The sequence below is a fragment of the Scardinius erythrophthalmus genome (assembly GCF_964197995.2).
Source record: "Scardinius erythrophthalmus genome assembly, chromosome: 3".
Taxonomy (NCBI): domain Eukaryota; kingdom Metazoa; phylum Chordata; class Actinopteri; order Cypriniformes; family Leuciscidae; genus Scardinius; species Scardinius erythrophthalmus.
In genome coordinates this window covers 2,299,972-2,315,688 of record NC_138223.1, presented here as the reverse complement: position 1 = coordinate 2,315,688, position 15,717 = coordinate 2,299,972, and the positions used below count along the sequence as shown (strand labels likewise).

Sequence of the window (15,717 nt, the reverse complement as noted above, 5' to 3'; positions counted from 1 at the left end):
AAATGACAATAGGTAATTTGCATTGCCATTTAAGTGAAATTATTTAACTTAAATATACAAGCTTGATAAAAATTATCATTCTAGAAGAAAATTTCAGATGGCACTTAGAGGCTTTTGCATCTGAACTCTTCATATATATATATATATATATATATATATATATATATATATATATATATATATATATATATATATATATATATATATATATATATAGTATATATATAGTAAACTAATTTATTCCTGTGATCAAAGCTGCATTTTCAGCATCATTACTCCAGTCTTCAGTGTCACATGATCCTTCAGAAATCATTGTAATATGATGAAACATTTATGATTATTATCAATGTTGAAAACAGTTTTGCAGAAAACGTGATACACCACCTTCCAAAAGTTTAGCGCAACAAAATGTTACAAAAGATTAGATTTCAAATAAATGCTGTTCTTTTAATCAAACTTTCATTTAATCAAAGTAAATAAAAAAAAAAGTATCACCGTTTCCACAAAAATATGAAACCGTTTTCAACATAATAATCATAAATGTTTCTCGAGCATCAAATCATCATATTAGAGTGATTTCTGAAGGATCATGTGACACTGAAGACTGGAGTAATGATCACATGATACTACTATATATTCACATAGAAAACAGCTGTTTTACATCCTAATAATTTTACAATATGAGTTTTGTTTGACCAAGTAAATGCATCCATGGTGCACATAAGATCTTAATAAATCCAAACCTTTTGACCAGTAGTGTATATCTTAAGTAACACATAACTTAATTTACTGTGCAAGCCTTCAACCCTGTCCTGAACAGAACTCAGGCTTTGAGTCGGTTCAGTGGAAACAAACAGGAGCACATGGCAGAAAAGCATCAGTTCACACACAAATCCACATGAATAGAAGGAAGGGTGCTGGAGGACGTACGTACCTAGGCCCCCATCATCGGCCGAGCATCTGACGTGAACACAACGGGCCTGACTCTGACCATGGCAAAGAGGCAGCTACAAGGACTGACCCTGCAACAAGTGTCCATACAGAGGGGTGAGAGTTCACAGGTCAAACTGTGAGCCCCCACCCCTCGTCCATCCGTGTCCCAACCCAACCAATGAGCTTGAGAGCCTCGTACCCGCTGGCAAATCAATGCCAAATCCCAAACATTGACCCTTGTGACACTTCCTCTCTGGCATTTTAGACTAAAAAAAGAAATAAATCAGGGTTCTTCGACCGTCGATATCATTTGAATCACGCTCTTATGTAAAGAGTGAGCTCCAAACATATCACACGGGGTTTATACAGTCAAACCGAAATTTATTCAGACATTTTCTCACTGTTTATTCACGATAGTTTCGAAAATGGTGGTAAAACATGACAAGAACAAATAAGTTGATATTAGACTGTCTCACACATGAATTATGTTGAATATCTGTTCAATTTAACTACACAATTAGATAATACCAGTTTAGCTCAACCAATCACCAAGCAATGCTTCATTTTGTTCAGTCTGTGTGTAAAAAGAGCATTAGCAATAATCATTTTTGGTCACTGTTAGTCACTGTATGAAAAATTATTGGGTATAATATGTCACATTTTACTTTATTTTGCTCTCCTCACGTACATAAATGAACTATAGAGTCCTGCACACACTAGTAAAACAATAAAAAAAAATGATATCTGCATAATTTTTGGTTTGACTGTACATCGAGACTGTCGTATCTAGGCAAAGTTGGCCATTTTGGTAACACTGCCCTGAATGAATGAGCCGTATTTTGGTTGTGTGAATTCTATGATCTCTCTGTGCAGAGACTGTGGTGTTTTAAAAGCATTTAATTAGCTTAGTCTACATAAAAACTTTGGATTATCATGTCTTAAATGTAAAGGTTTGTATTGCACATCAGTCAGCATCCAAAGCCTTCTCAGCTAAAACGAGACTCATTACAAACACATGTACACAGTTTTGGTTGAAAGGCTTGTGTTGTGTAAATTGAATATTAATAATATTAATAATGATACTAATAATAAGACCAAGGGGTTTTTAGGAGTGCCTAAAACCTCTTAGAGTAACTAACATACGACTCGAAAAGATTTATTGTTTTAATAAAGTGACAGGAACATCAATATGATAAAAGACACCAATATTCACTGAATATTTACACTAATGTTCAAAATTCGATGTCAGTAAGATTTTTTTTTTAAAGGAAATTCATACTTTTATTCAGCAAGGATGCATTAAACTGTGCAAAAGTTACAGTAAAGTACATTTATGGTGTTACATTTCAAATTAATGCTGTGTACTTTTAGACTTTCTATCAGGATCCTGAAATAAAATGTGCCACAAAAATATTTCTATAATAATACATTGATAATAATCAGAAATGTTATTTGAACAGCAAATCAGCGTATCAGAATGCTTTCTGAAGGGTCATGTGACACTGGGAGTAATGATGCTGAAAATTCAGCTTTGATCACATGATATTAATTACACGTTACAACATAATCACATAAAAAAACGTCTATTTTAAACTGCGAGAATATTACACAATTTTACTGTATTTTTGGTCAAATAAATGCAGCCTTGGTGAATATGAGACAGATCTTACCAACCCCACATTTCTGAACAGTAGTGTAGATAAATATACAGTCGTCAATATATGAAGTGGATCAAAACAAGTTATTTACAAGAACGGGTATTGTTCAAAATTCATGTATAGCTTTGATAAAGTTGTGATCCACTTTAAATGTTGACTACTGTAGTTTATTAATCTAACTGTAGGTTGTTATTATACAGATTCGCTTCCATTTTCTGGAAGTGGCTCATCCAATCAGATTTGAGAGTCGGATCCTGCTGCATATTTCTCTATTCACTGGAAGTTTGCATGTCATTCAGAGGAGGGGCGGAGAGACTTACTTCACATCATCTTCCTTTCCTCCCCTCTCTCAAAAGACACTTTTTAGAGGAGTAAAGTGAGGCGTGCTGCCCATCCATCAATGCATCTGCTGCGACAGAATTTCACATATAAAACATCTGCATGACCTGCACAAGTGGTGTACCCGTCCGACTGCTTCTGCGCTGGGGTCGTTTAATCAAGAGAGCCTCGTTTCCCTCAAAGGGTTGAGATCAAGTCAAACATTTGCACTTAAAGAGGACCTAATATGCTTTCATCATCTGTGTTTAGTGTAATGTTGCTGTTTGATCAATATATCAGTGTCAGTGTTTCTGAACTCCCTGAAACGCCTCCATTGTAGTCTTGAGTTTCTTCCGGGAACGAACACGTCACAATATTCCTCATTTAAATAATTAATGCGCAGAATAAAGGGGCGGGGCCTGGTTGAGTTAGTTAGTAGTGTGTTAAACTGGCGTTTATAGAAAGGGGTGGGACATTTCCCAAACACACTCGAAGCACTCGACCAATCACAACACACTGCTCCAGCCGACCAATCAGAGCACAGTGTGCTTTTCAGAAGGCGGGGCTTCATAGAGACAGGAAGTAAACAGAGCGTTACTGACAGACTGGGAAGAGAGGAGCCGCAACAATGGAGAATGTGTGAACATTTTATTTTTTTTGAACATTCAAGCATGAAAAAACAAAATCAAGACATTGAAAAAGGGCATAATAGGTCCCCTTGAAAAGAAAAGACGCTCTTTGTCTTTCATTCAGCTGACGTCAGTAAACACACAGCTCTGAGCTGTCTTTTGGCAAGATCGTTTCCCAGGATACATTGACGTCATGCTAAGCTCAAAGATCAATACTTATTAATTAAAAAGCGGCCGGTGTGGACTATCATTGTGCGAGTGACTGGACTGCGGTCGGATTAACAACTCAGCTGGGTACACCAATTGGCAAAGTAATCACAGATGACAGTTCTTATATGCTTTATCAAAGAGGATGATGGGTATTTTGAGTTTTGAGAGGATTTCAGGATCTATTTTACCCTTCATGTGCAATGTGAGCGTATGTCAGAACAGTGGAAATCTAAACTAAGCATCTGACTGCAATACACCGTCTTTCATGATTCTTGGGAATTTAACACACACATATATGATGCAAAACACAAACCATCAAGCACAATATATGTCCAGAATCATTGTAAGAGTGGTGGCGTTGACTCAGGGCTTTACCTTCTTAATCCAGGCTTGTGGGCCGCTGTTCGAGAGCTCGTCAGATGAGAGCACTTGAGCGCCTGTGGAGCCTGTGAAGAGGCCGGGGATCGTGTTGGACTGGGCCCATGCATCAACCTGCGAAAGATCATTACCAGACGTGAGCAATACAATCATGATGCGTGGAAATGAAGTCTCAAACATAGGCTAATACCGAATGTATTAGAGCTGCACGACTCTGGATGAACTGAGAGTCACAATATTTTTGTTTCAAATAGAGATCACGATTTTCATATCATTCTGAACAGAAAACTAAACAAAATAACATGTGATTTACAAGAGGTTCTGACAAAATGTTAATTTCTGCAGTGTTTAACAATGCACTCTAGATTTATATACTATTATAGTATTTATTAATATATATACATTTTTTTTTCTGTTTTAATTTTAGAAATTTTGTTGTGCTTTTGTCATTAGTTTTTCTTTCTTTTATTTATATAAACGTTATTTTTATCTAGTGTCAGTAAATTTGGTATTTCAACTTCAGCTTATTTAGTTGCAAAGGCACATTTCCAATTATCACTTAAGGTTATCATCTAATATTTATGTTTTATTTACCGAAAACGGGTTTTAAGCAGATGTTAAGTTGACATCTTCACAAATGTGTAAATTATTTTGTAAGCATATTGCATAGTCCTGGTTAGAGTCGATTGTTTTATTTGTGATAATGACGTAATGAAACATCCCAAATTGTGTGCAACATCATTTTTGTCCAGACTGTCATACAAAGAAATTATGAACACACGCAAAAACAAGAGAAAACCAACCAAATATTAAAAATTAATTACTAACTTAGGCTATAATCAGTGTTTGCTTTTTCCTGTCAGCTTTTTGATTTTCTATGCATTTTTGTTTTGTTTTGTTTTGCACAGTAAAATAAAGCCTGTAGCTTGCCTCTTTGGCCAAATAATTTTATCAGATAAATACCATAACCAAGATTAGTGTTTTGGTTTAACTTCATATTTAAAATATTTATATATATTTTTATTGTTTAATCAAACTTGTAGAGTCTTTAAAAAGTTTAGTCTGAACATCACTTTTGCCCACTACTGTAATATTATATTTTCTGTTTTCATTTTAATTTTAGTTTAAGGTTTAGCAATTTTGTTGAGATTTTTTTTTTTTTTTTTTTTTTTTAGTTCATAAAAAAAAACCAATCCAAGGCACTCGAGTAAATTGTTTTTAGAAAAATATAAAAAGCCTTTATTCATTCATGGCTTAGGTATTTTAAAAACAGGTGACGAGCAACGGCACACCAACGCGTTGCGGCTAATGAGTCTTCATCAGAGTGTGAGTGACACACACAATCAGAGTTATTTTATACAGCAATCAATCAGTCACATGACAATCACCTGGTCATGTGGCACAGGACAAACAGAAGAGAGAAAGTTCAAATATTACAAAGAAAATATAATCTCACCAAAAACATGAAGCAAAATATATGTAAAAAAACAACAACGATTAATTACAAATACATTATCATAAATAAATAAATTGGAATATATGTATCAAAATCCACAAGTCAAAAATATCATAAATCCAATAAAGTATACAAATCAGAATCCCTACACCCAAAGAGCTCCGGGATACTGAATTTACTTTTGCATTTCTTGCTTTTATCTATTGTTTTAGTTTTAGTAATTTTAGTACTTGACATTGTTTAGTTGCAAAGGCACATTTAGAATGGATTTTAATAGTTAACAGTAACCACACTGCTACACTTATACTAGTAGCTGAAAGCAAGATCAAATTAGCCAAAACATATAAGACACTTTCTGTGATTTATGGACCATGTAGGCTCTCAAACTCTAAACGTACTTGCTCCTGAGCCCGGTTGAGCATACACATGGCATTGATGTCGAAAGGGTTTTCCGCCAGCCTCTTCTGCGCGACCGCTCTCTCACTGACGGCTAGCGTGATGTCCACGGGCTAGAAACGAAAGACAAGAGCTTATAGAGACTAGCTGAGGATGAGGCTTATATGAGATCAATTTGATGCATTTCAGAAGTTGAACACTGACTTGAGAAGGTGCTTCAGGAAAGACACTATCGTTTTCCTTGCTGGCTTCCTTAGTCTCAGAAGAAGCAGAAACAGAAGCAGAAACAGACGCAGGAACAGACGCTGGAGGCTTTTCTGTTTTCTTTTCGACTGGCACCCATTCCCCATAAGCACCATCAGCCTCTTTCTTCCTATGCTGGGAGCCGGAGGACACCGGGAACTCCTTAGCAAAGGCCGCTTCGGTTCGGACGCCTGGCTTGATCTGAAAGAGAAGAGAACACCGTTACTGTGAAGTAGAGATGAAGACGGTGATATTAAAATCATGCCTATGACGATAAGACATTAATTTCATAGTATGGGCAAAAAAACTGATAAATGGCTGATTAAAAAATAAATAAATAAATAAATAAATCAATCAATGTTTATCATAATGTCAAGCATTATAACATGCATGATGAAAAACTTTTGTTTTGGGAATCGCTAAAGATTACATTTAACAGTGTTGTCAAATTATTCGTGTTTTTATGGAGGTTAGATGGAGGTCATTTAAATGTAAAAAATGCTAAATTAAATATCCATTATCAAACTATACTTATACATTTTAAAACAATCGTAAAAAAAAGCCTACCTCAACAACCTGCATAATTGAGGTACAATTCATGTTTAATGGCTAATATTAAAATTTTATACAATGCATTAAATGCATTTTTTTAATCGATTGCATTTAGTGTTATTAAATTAATTAAGGTGAGTGTTAGGTGACTGCAAAGATAATATAAATGTAAAACAACATACATGTTAAATATCCAATATCAAACAATACCAATAAACAGAAGGAAAAAAATAATGTGAAAAGTAAAAGCCCACCTTAACAAGCCTCATAATTCAAGGTACAGGCCCTATTTTAACGATCTAAGCACATGGTCTAAAGCGCAGGGTGCAGGTGCACTTAGTGTGTGTCCAAATCCACTTTTGCTAGTTTAACGACGGGAAAAATGGTCGGTGCTCCCGGCGCATGGTCTAAAAGGGTTGTCCCTATTCTCTTAATGAGTAATGGGTGTGTTTTGGGATTTACGTGCGTTAAACCAATCAGAGTCTCATCTCCCATTCCCTTTAAATGCCAGTTGTGCTCGTGCCATGGCAGATTCGCTATTTACATGACGGAACTTGATAGTGGAAAGACCGAACGCGTCTCCAGAGCGCAAACGGATCTGCTCGTGCACGAGGTTAAAGTGCGCAAGCAGAACATCTACGGGACAAGCCGGATTCACCATATCTTTATGTACACAATAATAATCTTTTACATTGTAATCCTTTTATATTTAATATTTGACATGTTTGTGTGCTGCTGTGCGTCCCTGTGTGTGTAATAAGTGTGTACGCACGTTGTGGACCCGCCTATAGGTGCACATTACTAATGCGCTCTTTAAATAACAAAAAATAATAATATTGCGCCATTGACTTTAGACCAGGTTTCAGTTGATCAACGGCTCAGTCTATTTCTGTTGTCTCAAAATAGCAACGCTCCAACAATACGCCAGAACACACACCTCATTTTCAGACCAGCAGCCCATGGGCGCACAAATGCATTTGCTATTTAAACAACGTGGCGCAAGACGAGAAAATGATAACTGCGTCAGGCTGAAACTAGCAAAAAACACTTGCGCCGGGTGTAAGATAGGGCCAATATGGTTTAATATGGCTCCAAGTGTAATACTATGAGTTAATGAATTAAACAAACCGCTAACCTCAAGTATGAACAAAAGTAACAGTGAAGCGAAAGTCAAGTCATCTTCATTTATATAGCGCTTTTAACAATATAGATTGTTTCAAAGCAGCTTTACAGTGATAATAGGAAATTACAGTAACAGAGATTGTTTTGGCTTTACAGCAGCTCTAGAATAAAGTTATTGTCCAGCTAAAGTGGAAAAAGTGAGAGACTTACACCGAGACTGAACGCAATGCCCTTATTCTCCTTCAGCGAAGCTCCAAACTTCTCATCCTCTTCATCGTCTGACACGTGTGGTTTTGCGATGGCCATCTCTTCCTTACTCTCTGCGATCTTCTTGCATCTCTGAAGGATTAAATAAACTGTTGGACTCAACGCAGACCAAGAAACACCAAACCTGCAAGCACATGCACAACAACCCTTACCTCGGTGAGCTCTTTAATGCTGAAGGTGTTCGCCTGCTTTGTCACTTTTTTTTTGGCTTCTTCAATACTGGCAAGATTAGGTGTGGCTGAAGACGGTGGCTTGTTGACGATTGTGGGTAATGGGGCGAATGAATTTTGTGTGAATGAAGCCAAGGCACCCATGCTAGACAAAGCAGCGGTCATGGTGGCGGCAGTCATGCTAGCCATAGCAGCATTCATAGTCATGTTTGACATTACTGGCACGCTTAAGGACAAGGATGTGGAACTTGAGGATGACATGGGTAGCTGGAGAATAGCTCTGGGCCTGAGACTGTCCGGGATCGGCACGCCTGCCTTGGCACACATAGCGGCAGCGTTAGCCTTAGCTATTTCCAGCAACTGCTCCTTATCTGGGAATGGGAAAAACAACAGTAAGAGAAGACAAATGGCTTACACTTTATTTTAAGGTGTCATTGTTACAGTGGAATTATATATTTAAGCACTGAGTAATAACTACATATACTTACTATAGGGATAGGGTAGGATTAGGGTTAGTTGCATGTAATTATGCATAATTTCCTGTTACATGTAACACATGTAACAAAGACACTGTAAAATAAAGTGGGTTACACTTTATTTTAAAGTGTCGTTGTTACAGTGTAATTAGACATTTAAGTACTGAGTAATATTAAGTAACTACATGCACTTACTGTAGGGTTAGTATTAGGATTAGGGTTTGGTTGAGGGTTAGTTGCATGTAATTATGCATAATTTATAGTTATTACTATAGTAACTACATGTAACATGTAACAATAACACTGTTACCGACAAATGCAATTTACAATACTGGTCAAGAGTTTGGAATAATTACAATATTTTAATGTTTTTGAAAGAGGTCCTTATGCTCACCAAGGATGCATTTATTTGATCAAAATACAGTGTAAAAATTGTGAAATATTGTTACAATTTGAAACACCGTTTTCTATGTGAATATATAGTATACTGTAATTTATTCCTGTGATCAAAGCTGAATTTTCAGCATCATTGCATGATCCTTTAGACATCAATACACTGATTTGGTGTGCGCTCCGTTATTATCAATTATTAATAATGTTCAATTAATATAAATGGAAACAGTTTAACTGCTTAAGATTTTTGTGGAAACCATGATAAAATTCAGGATTCTTTTATTTTTTAAAAGAACAGCATTTATTTGAAATAGATATGTTTTGTAACATCATCTTTACTGACAGTTTTGATCATATATTTGATCAAACACGTACAGAAATGGTGAGCATAACACTGTGTCCTAACCAGACGCGATGCGATAAGATTCCAGTGACAAATAATGTGTCTGTCCACACTAGACGCGACGCGACTGCGAGATGTGTAAAAATCAATCAAAACCCACAGCCAATCAGAACAACGTGTGGACGGAGTCAGCCAATCAGAACGTGTGGGCGGAGTCAGCCAATCAGAACAACGTGTGGGCGGAGTCTCGCGGCGAGTGCACAGCACCAGAGAGTGATCCTGACGGCACTCGCAAGAAAATGGATAAGTAGCTACAAAATCAAATTCACAAATATTACACCATTTAAACATTATTAAAAATACATAGGCTGAGTTACTAAAACAATCTTTGTCAAAGAATACACTTGTTTGTTGACAGTTTGAACGTTCTTGTTTCCATTTGTTTAATTTCAAGATCTGAGGTGAATTATCCATTGTTGCTTTTACAGCCTCAAAGCTGGAGCACTAAATGATATTCAAAGTCACATTACACGCTTTTAACATTAAATAAAGCTCATAAACAGCACTTGAGATTATCATCGCCACACTTTGTGTTTGTTGTTCCAGCGCGACGTCGCAGAAAAATAGAAACCGTTTCTAAAATAGACTCGTCGCGTGTCGCCGTCGCGGCTGGATAGGACAATCACTCTGATTAACATGGAAAATAACCTTTTATCGCGCCGTGTGTAGTTAGGACACGGTATAAGATACCTCTTTCAAAGACATTAAAAAAAATATTAATTATTCCAAAAAATGGACAGAATTTAGAAGTTTCTTCATACCAAGTTCTGTAAGACGTGGAGGCGTTTTGCTGGTGCTCCGTCGAGGTCTGGAAGTCGAGCTCTTCTTGCGGAGGATGAGGACCGGGGAACGACTGGGTTCTCGCTTCCATCTGTCCCGCTGATTTAGCGATCGGCTCCCGAAGCCTCCTCTTCTCCAGCGTGAGCCGGATCGGGATCTCCTCCTCGAATGCGAGCGAGACCTCTTTCTTGATTTAGATCGCCTGCTTCTGTCCGGAGTTCGAGATTTCCTCCTACGACCTTGTGAACGAGATCTCGACTTCCTCTTTTTGGGCGACCTCGACTTCGAACGTTTGCTCCTCGTTCTGGACTTGTGCGATTTTTTTCCCGAGGGCGATCGAGACTTTGATTTTCTCTTTCTCGAGGACGACTTTGATCTGGATCGCGCAGCTACTTTGGATCTCGAGGACGTTTCTTGACTGGGAGACTTGGATGGCGAGGTTGAGTTCCTCTCGATCGAAGTCTCCACGGCGGTTACTGGATTTGCGTTGGTTTCTTCCTCAGGGTTGGCAGGGCACTCTGAATCTTTTGGCGTAACGGTTGACGGTTCTTCAGATACATTGGTCACATCCAAAGGCACCTCAGGTGTAATGCACTTTTGGGAAGACTTGGTCACAGATGTCTCTGCCAAGAAGGGAACTGGTCGCCAAGATCCAGTGACGCCGAATGTGTTGAAACCAGAACTCGAGGTGATCGACGCAACGTCAAGCGACTTGGTGTCAGAGTTCACAGCCATTGTTGGACTTTTTCCATTCTCAGTTGTGTTTTGTGACACATTTTTCTGCATTTCCATTGCACAACTTGTACTACTGTCCACTGCCGGATCTGCATCACTCTTAATCGATTCAGTTTTCTGCAGTTCATCTTTCAGATCAGACCTTGATCTAGAAACGGACCTTGATTTAGAAGGTTTCGTTCTACTTTGAGACCTACTCTTGGAACGGCATCTACTTCGTGACCTAGATTTTGACGTAGACTTTCTGTTCTTCCTCGAGATCACAACAGACCTGGATCTAGTTCGCCTGGAGCGCGACCTGGATCTTGAATGTTTGCCTCTTCTGACTGAATGAGACCTGGACCGATTGTTGCGTCTCTTTGACCTTGATCTACTTCTCTCTCTCTGTTTATGAGTCTTTTTGGAGCTATTTCTGGAGCGGGAGGTTGACTTTGATCGCCGTTGTCGTTTCGAAGACCGGGATCTTGATCTGTGTCCTGATTTCCATCTGGGTGATCTTGATCCTCTAGACGTCTCCTTACTTTTAGACGAACTTCTTTTCTTATCTTTGGGCCTTTCGTTTTCAGTGCTTTTGTGGACAGAGTTCTCTATCTTGGGAATAATGTCAGGCAAAACCCCAGATGTGTCTTTGAGCTCAGACTTTGAAATCTTACCTGCGGAAGAGGACTTCGTATTTTCATTAGGTTTTGATTCAGACTCAGATTCAGAACCAGATGCTGAAGAGCTTTCAGACTTTGAGCGAGACCTCTTTACTTTGTCTGCATCTTTGCTTTTTTTCTTCTTCTTTCTCTTCTTTTTCTTTCCACTTTGGACAACAAACAAACATAGTAAAAAATAAAAAACACAAAGTTGAAACAAAGTTATAATTGAACCTATGGTATGGAAGCTTGTTTCCACCACAAAATAAAACATTTTAAAAGATAATTACAACTTTTTTCTCGCAATTGCGACTTTATATCTCGCAATTCTGACATCTTTTCTCACAATTTTGAGATATAGTCTAGGGCTGCAGCTATCGATTCTTTTTGTAATCGATTAATCTAGCACTTAATCGATCGATTAATCGAGTAATCGGATAAATAAAAATTAGTGTTTTTAAACAACCAAAACAAATAATGCATAACGAAAATGATGTGGCTGTAAAATGATCAAGCATTTGGCTTTTATTTCTCAAAAAAAAAAAAAAAAAAAAAAACAGAGGTATTTATTCCAACTCCAACATTTGGCTCCAAAACTAAGGCTATTTATTGTACTTTTTACCCATTTAGTGTTTATAAGTGCCAGTGCCAACAATATAACAATACAGTTAAGTCAACTTTATACTGTAAAACATGTATGACATGTAAAACTATGAATACAAACTTAAATAGTAAAGGCCATTTGGCCTTAGTTTTGTCTTCTTAATACAACATTACAAAAAAAGGATTGCACCTTCTGCAAATTACCCACCGGAGAACAAAAATAAATAAAATGAATATAAAATATCAAGCCAAACAGGTACACAATGTATACAATTTATTAAAAAAAATAAGTGTAGCTTTGAAAAGGGGAATGTTTTATTGCAAATATGCATTTTGTTAAATAGAAAAAGAACAGCATTTTGTTTCTCACTTAGGCTAGTTGAAGTATATTAGCACGTTTTGTAGTATTATATTTTTTTGTTAATTGAAAATGTTCTATGCTCAATTACTTTGGTAGCCGATTATGTCTTCCCCAAAAGTACGAGTAGATTTGGAGAAGCAGGCTGGTGGGGAGTTTCATTTTTTGTTGTTGTCTGTCTGTAACTATTTGGCAGACGTGACATACGAGGTCTCGCAAAGACTGCAATACAATATTTGTTCCTCCATCACGTCTCGGTGTATACAGTGAATGCATGCTGAAATTATTGTTGCGTGGCTACATAAAAGTTTAAGCATTTGTGATGCATTGCCGCAATTGGTCTGACTGGCGCGTGAGAGAGACGAGGGTGCGTGCGTGTGTGTGTGTGTGAGGGGCTTCTTTTTTTAGACTATACTCTCTTGCAATTGAACGTGAATACGTCCTACTACTTAAAAACATCAAAGCTAAACATCATATCTAGTCAAACCGCATCACGACATCACTACAAATACAGTATGGGATTATAATCAGCGAACATCGTATAGGCTTCGGCACGGGCGGAGATATTAGCGCTGGGTCAAAAAAAAAATGCGGGGGACAGAATCGTTACCTTGTTTCAGCGACGCTGGAAGGAAGCGATCCCAAACTTTAGACATTCTCTGCCGTTTATGGACATCTACTCTCTGCCATCGCGCCAACTAAATTCAAAATGAATCACGCGATATGGTGTGCTTCCTGAACATTGAACAACGGTCCGTGTGAAATCAGATCCCTGCGCGTATAGTGCGCGTCATAGGAATTTAACGAGGCTTCGAGGCAGAGTTTTTGCCTCGAGGAATTTTTGTAATCGAGTAAATCGAGTTACTCGATGAATCGTTGCAGCCCTAATAAAGTCCAATTCTAAGGAAAAAAAGACGGACTTTTTACCTCATAATAGTTTATATCTCACAATTCTGACTTTATATCACGCAATTCTGACTATATCACGCAATTCTGACTTTATATCTCGCAATTCTGACTTTATCTCAAACAATTCTGACTTTGTAACACGCAATTCTGACTTTATATCTCAGATTTGCGACTTTATATGTCAGAATTGCTACTTTATATCTCGCAATTACGACTTTATTTCTCAGATTTGCAACTTTATTTCTCACAATTGCGACTTTATATCTCGCAATTACGACTTTATTTCTCAGAATCGCGACTTTATTTCTCAGAATTGCGACTTTATTTCTCAGAATTGCGACTTTATATCTCGCAATTACGACTTTATTTCTCAGAATTGCAACTTTATATCTCGCAATTACGACTTTATTTCTCAGAATTGCAACTTTATATCTCGCAATTAAAACTTTATTTCTCAGAATTGCAACTTTATATCTCGCAATTGCGACTTCATTTCTCAGAATTGCAACTTTATATCTCGCAATTACGACTTTATTTCTCAGAATTGCAACTTTATATCTCACAATTGCGACTTCATTTCTCAGAATTGCAACTTTATATCTCGCAATTACGACTTTATTTCTCAGAATTGCAACTTTATATCTCGCAATTACGACTTTATGAAGAAAGTCAAATGTTAAGAAGAAAGATACTACTCTGAAATCAATCACTAAACATTAAGCAAACAAACAGATCTCGTCACATTTTGTAAACATACCTACTATAAAACACAAGGGTGACTAATTAACATTCGTTGTCTTTTGTAAGTGTCTCACCTTTCTTGTGTGTCTTTGTCGGACTCAGCCTCTGAGCTGCTGTCTTTTCCTTCTTTGCGTTTCTTTCTCTTCTTTTTGCTTTTGTGTTTTTTGTGCTTTTTACTTTTCCTGTGTTTAGTGCTGGTGTCCTCTTTAGCATGGTTATCTTGGAGGTCAGTATGTGCGACTTTATCTGCAGTGAAAGCAAAGACTGATTAGTGACAGAATATATATGTCATAAAATACAAAAACATAGACGGTATTGACAACTGACCTGTTGGTGTGTTCATTTGTTCTTCCTTTAGTCCATCTTCTCTCACCTCCGTCACAGGCTCAGACTGTGGCTCATCTGTAACACTGAATGAAAAAATAGAAAACATTTTATTACTTATTTAAAACACGACGCAGATGTAGATGAAGTCTGTTGTCTTAGTTGCTTTATTGAGTGAAATTCCTATCACGTACATTTAAACATAATTATTAATAACAGAAGCAATTTTAGACAAATCCAGTCATATATATTAGTATTTATATAGTGCTTTACAAATTGTTTCAAAGCAGCTTCATGATAAAGAGGAAAATAACTGTAAAAAATTAAGTTTTTTGTGTTTTTTCAGATACAAAAACATTGTATTGCATAACAATTCTGTCAGTGATTGGCAACTACCCAGCAATTGGGTTACCACTGAATCAACAATTATGATACAAGTGTTAGCATTTTAAAGTGTGTCACACATTTATATGAAACAATTATGGTGAAAGCTAACCATGGTAACATTTATTGTAAAGGTTTAACGTTACCTCACGATGCCTGAACTAACGAACAATTTACAACATTAGATAACGTTACACAAAACGTCTTATGTATTCTCTCATGTAACGTTTCACTGGAATAACTTGTAATTTCAACGCTATTTCAACAACATGATCCTCGTTATGTAGCTAATACAGACGGCAACAAACATTGAGAGTACACAATTCAGTTTCAACACCATCATTAAATGTTTAAACACTATCTCAGTGGAGTTTGCGCACAGTGATCATAACAGCTAACGTTAATGTTGAGCTAGTCGGCTAAAAAAAAATCAACGCGTTCTTAATGAAACACGCTATACCTTAAGTCACGAGTAAAAGATATAACATTTTACCTGATTTCTTGAGTTTCATCCTCGATTTCTTTAATCTTATTCATTACAAAATCCCTGAAAATCTGCTCGATATTGGTCGCCATCACAGTAGAAGCGTTGTTGAGTCCGCCAGTATCCCAGAATGCCTCATCAACTGCTTCTTCCTCCG

General features: G+C 37.1%; 1 protein-coding gene across 5 annotated transcripts in view; it reads right to left on the bottom strand.

Moving 5' to 3' along the window:
• sonb (SON DNA and RNA binding protein b) overlaps window positions 1-15,717 on the bottom strand; it is a 20,255-nt gene extending 4,538 nt beyond the window's left edge. For 2 of the 5 annotated variants that reach the window (XM_081361845.1, XM_081361846.1), the window contains exons 1-9: window positions 15,570-15,714; window positions 14,696-14,778; window positions 14,443-14,614; window positions 10,366-11,924; window positions 8,315-8,703; window positions 8,106-8,234; window positions 6,183-6,422; window positions 5,981-6,091; window positions 4,124-4,240 (exon numbers count right to left, since the gene is read on the bottom strand). In XM_081361845.1, coding sequence (XP_081217971.1) covers window positions 4,124-4,240; window positions 5,981-6,091; window positions 6,183-6,422; window positions 8,106-8,234; window positions 8,315-8,703; window positions 10,366-11,924; window positions 14,443-14,614; window positions 14,696-14,778; window positions 15,570-15,652 — 2,883 coding nt within the window. In that variant the 5' untranslated portion in view covers window positions 15,653-15,714. Of the gene's footprint in view, window positions 1-912; window positions 1,023-2,911; window positions 3,001-4,123; window positions 4,241-5,980; window positions 6,092-6,182; window positions 6,423-8,105; window positions 8,235-8,314; window positions 8,704-10,365; window positions 11,925-14,442; window positions 14,615-14,695; window positions 14,779-15,569 lie in introns of those variants that run through there. The other 3 variants (XR_014029924.1, XR_014029923.1, XM_081361847.1) reach the window with 3 other exon arrangements.